General features: G+C 44.9%; 1 protein-coding gene across 2 annotated transcripts in view; it reads left to right on the forward strand.

The window, feature by feature from the left end:
- Window positions 1-4511, forward strand: part of vcanb (versican b) — a 51211-nt gene that overhangs the window by 40655 nt on the left and 6045 nt on the right. For both annotated transcript variants that reach the window (XM_050052592.1, XM_050052593.1), the window contains exons 12-13: window positions 2851-3009; window positions 3896-3978. In XM_050052592.1, the coding sequence (XP_049908549.1) occupies window positions 2851-3009; window positions 3896-3978 (242 nt within the window). The remainder of the gene's footprint in view (window positions 1-2850; window positions 3010-3895; window positions 3979-4511) is intronic.

A 4511-nucleotide genomic window follows, 5' to 3' on the forward strand; every position in this document is an offset into this window, starting at 1 on the left:
GCGCGCAATTCCTTGTCTCCCCAGTTGCTCTTCTTTACAGTGTCTGTCAGGTTTGTGTTTCCCTCTTGCTACTAGCTGCTCGCTAATTCCTGCTATCAGCTGTTTCCTGTTTATCCACCGCCAGTGGGTCACATGTGCGGCGTCATCAACAGCTCCTCCCACAAGTCTTCAACAGCTCCTCCCTCCTGTGGCAGAAGGCCGCCTCTGTCTTTTTAAACAAGGGTTCCACCAATATGTCTACCCTACGAGGCAGAAAATTGGGCACCTCGGATCAACTCACCAATCCGGCTCTGTGTGTCTAAACGCTCGCAGCTTGCCGGCAAAACGGCCCAACATTCGCCGAAAATCTGGCAGTGTAAAAGGGGCTGGAGGCTGTGGCATCAACCAAAGCAAGCGCATCAGCGAGGTCAGGCTGGGTTAAATATCGCGACTAAAGTACTCTACTTAGCTCCTACATTATTAGTCAAAACAATACAACAATAAATGAAAATTAAAATGTTTAAAGAAATAGAACGGTTATTCATTTCCATATAATTTTCTGTCAAAGCCACAGGGAGCCACTGGAGACGGGCAAAAGAGCCGCACTTTGATTCGGTCTATATGGGCACATTTTTTGTTTCAGAACTGAGAACGCTACGATACAATAAAGCAAATTTGAATATAAAGAAGAAAACAAACACTGTGGGGCCACAAAATCAGGCTCCCGTTTATCGTCTGTGGAGCAGCTCCAGACTTCATACCCTATGACATCACAAGTTTGAGACCTTTTACCATGACGATCTGACCTACATTAAAATATATATAAGAAGAGAAAAACAATGGAAATATACAGTAGATGAAGAATGTTTTTCTTTCCCACCTTTTATTGTCTTTCCTTCTGTTTATTGTCCGTCCTCAGCTGAGAGGTGGAGTGAACAGAAAGTGGAAACCCCCGCACCCGTATTCCCAGTCTGCAGGGTGTTTCCATCATGTGCATCCATGTATGCAGGATATATGCAGTGTGCACAACATCACGTAGATGTGTGTGTTCCATCCATCCTGATACATGCAGCAGCAGATAGACGCACACAGCTGTTCTCTCGCAGCTTTCTGCCAGTGGAAAGATGGAGAGAAAAAACAGATAATTGCTGCATTATTCTGCCAGAAAGCTTTTGCAGCTGTGTGGCATTAAATCAGTGGTAAATACGGCTAAATACTGCCTCGGACTTACTCAACTTCTCCTTCATCTCCTGGACTGAGCTGTGTTTAGGCTGGCTTTCTGTCCTAAACTGATTCTGTGCTCTCAAACTGCCAGCAGCAGAGTCATGAATTAAAGTTCCAGAGACCTCACCTGACCCTCCAGGTGGCTGCACAGCGGAGTTATTACGATGAGGCGGGTTGATGATAGCGAATGCCCCGAAGCCTCGACAGCAGCTTTCCATCACGGCTCTACTGGCACGCGCGTTAGTCTGAAGCCACTGATACAAAACATCCATTGTTTACTGAGCCTGACAAAGCACAGAGCTGATTATACGGCTTACAGTCGTTGTATATCGGACTAAATGTGTGTGTGTTAGTGTGTGTTTGTGCGCTTTTGACCTGCAGACAACTAGAGAGTTGTGAAGGTTAATGAAGTCCAACTGTTCGTTCAGTGAGAGGCCTTTGTACCCGCAGCTGGACCTCAGCTCTCTCTGTCTCTGGTCTGAACAGAGGTCGAATGGAAACAGAGACGAGACAATTTGATCACGGAGTGTACCCATTTATCAGCCGCACGTCGGCGTCAGCTGATATTCACCTTATTGACGGCAGTGGCCGATGTTTTTTCTGTTGTGTCACATCAATTTTACGCAGGCTGAAAAGCAGAGCTCGAGACGAACATCGTCCTGACGTCCCAGGAACAATAGAAAATGTGTCTTGGACAAACAGGGCCACCTTCAGGACAAAAGGCCGCCGTAAACTCGCTATCGACACGTCAGAGGATGCACTCTGTTGTTTCCCTGATAATGCTACATCGTAAACAACAAATCTGTGTTGACATCAGCAGGACGAGAGCTAGTTAACGTTAGCTATTAGTAGGGCTGCAACAATTATTTTCATTGTCGACTAATCTGTTGATTATTTCTTCGATTAGTCGACAAATCATTTTATCGAAAAATGTGTTCAAATGTTGAAAAATGTCGGTCTGGTATTGGTATATCATGGTATGGTATGCTGTACATAATCACGGAAACTGTCAGTGTGTCATTCTGTCAGTCAGTCATTCTGTCTGTCCCACGTTTTTCTCCTCACTGACGTGGTCAATCTATGTGAAACTGCACATTGAGGATTGGCATAGGTAGAAGATGACAAAGCTACCAGTGGGTATGGACTAGTCTCAACAACTATCAGATGTATAAAGTGCTGCAGGAAAGAGTCCCAAAACCCAGAAATGAGTTCGAATTTTTGTTGATGTTTTGCTGAAATTTGTTGATTTCACAAGGGACCCAGGGGACACGCCTCCCTCAATATTTAGAGCATGTGTTCCCCACATGTTAAAAACATGAAAGCAGCAGAGGACTTTTATTTTTAGGACATTTACACCATAAATTGTTGCCGAAATGGCACAAACTGATGCACATAAAGTCACCAGAGTACTGAATTTAAGAGTCTGACTGGCGGAGGACCCCAAACCCCCCACTGTATACATGAACCCCCAGTGATGCTGAATATATTAAGCTGTGTGGAGCTTGAACTAATGACTAAAGAGAAATCCCGACCCCGTGGCTGGACCACGTCATATGTTGTTATAGTACATCCTACAGATGTGTGCACCAGTGCCTTGTTATAGACAGTAATTTATGACACTGTATTTTTTCACCTTGTTTTTTGCAGACACTGAGGTTTGTGGATTCGGTTGGCAGAAGTTTCAGTCTCACTGCTACAAGTACTTCACACACCGCCGGACGTGGGATGCTGCTGAGAGGGAGTGTCGGCTGCACGGTGCCCACCTGGCCAGCATCCTGTCACAGGAGGAGCAACTGTTTGTCAACCGTAAGTCTGCGATGTTGCACTGATGTTGCACGAATTGAGGATCCTGTGACAACAGCGATCAACAGCCTCATTTAAAGGACAGATCCAGTTTTCAGCCACGTCACTTTGGTGCAGACTGATATTCTGAACTATTGGGTGCATTTCTAAGAAATTTGGTTCAGACGTTCATGTTTACTCTCCAAACTGTCAAGTGAAAACATCTGCTGCTGCTTCCTTGTTTAACTCTGACTCAGAATGAACTGGTTTCAGCACACAGTTTTATAATTAAGTGAATCATCATAAAAGAAATGTGTCGCTGCATTCACATTGATGTTTGCACCAACAGATTCTTCTTTAGAGCCAAAACTTCCAAATCTCAGACTCCAGCTGTTGAAAAACTTTTGTCTTTAAAATATTTGAGGCTATTGTTGTTCCTTCCACTGATAAACTAAACTCTGTGACTATCTAGAAGCATTGCTGCTGTTTTATAGGCCAGTGCACTTTGAGAAAACAGCGTGTTTAGAGAGAGGACAGTTGCATCTGTGCTCTAATCCAATGATGAGTGTCAGTAAGATAAAATAAAGTCTTTAAACAGAGACTTTCCATACACACAATCAGACTTGAGCAGCATGTAAACTGTCTCTCACTTTATTGGGGACACTGAGATGAAATGGACTCGTGCCGTTCATTAAAAGCTGCTCAGCCTGAACGTCTCTTCTGCTCTCATGTTTGTTCACACTCTTGATTATCACTTCTGCTGCTGCTGCTGCTGTACACATGTTCACACCACAAGTGTGTAAATCAACACATCGTCTCCTCCTCTCTCACTCGCTGCTCTCCAGACCCCTCTGCATTGTGACACTAACACAGACTCTAAGTTTAACTCTGATGTGTTTTGCCTCTGCAGGTCTGGGCAGTGACTACCAGTGGCTCGGCCTGAACGACAAGATGTTTGAGAGAGACTTCAGGTGGACTGATGGAAACCCAATGGTGAGACAATTCAATGGATCAGTCTGTGGAAGAACCACGAGCATCTAATGGAAATATTTAATCTATAAAATCAGAAGGAAGCCTTGTATTGTAGCCTCCTCCAGTCTGATTGTTGAAGTATCCTTGAGCAAGATATTGAACCCCAAAACGCTCCCGATGGCTGTTCCATCGGTGTGTTTAAACCATGTAGCAGGTGGCAGTAGCTGTGTGAATGGGTGAATGTGAATGTGAATGAACTTTGGCGTAGAACTGGACTGAAGAACAAGGGACCAGCTGCAGAGCTCCCCGTCCTCTAAAGCCCCGTTTCCACTGAGCAGTACGGTTCAGTTCAGTTCAGTACACCTATTTTTTTTGTGTTTCCAGTGTAAAAAGTTGTGGATGGTACCAATGGAACCGTTCCATACCGTCCCCATGTTTGGTCCCCCCTCTGTTGGGGTACCTAGCACACAGATGTGGTACTAAAAGGTGGAGCTGTGAACACTGCAGTCTGATTGGTCAGTAGAGGACGGTCACTCTGCTCAGGGCTGAGTTGT

This window comes from Epinephelus moara, chromosome 9 (genome assembly GCF_006386435.1).
Source record: "Epinephelus moara isolate mb chromosome 9, YSFRI_EMoa_1.0, whole genome shotgun sequence".
Taxonomy (NCBI): Eukaryota; Metazoa; Chordata; class Actinopteri; order Perciformes; family Serranidae; genus Epinephelus; species Epinephelus moara.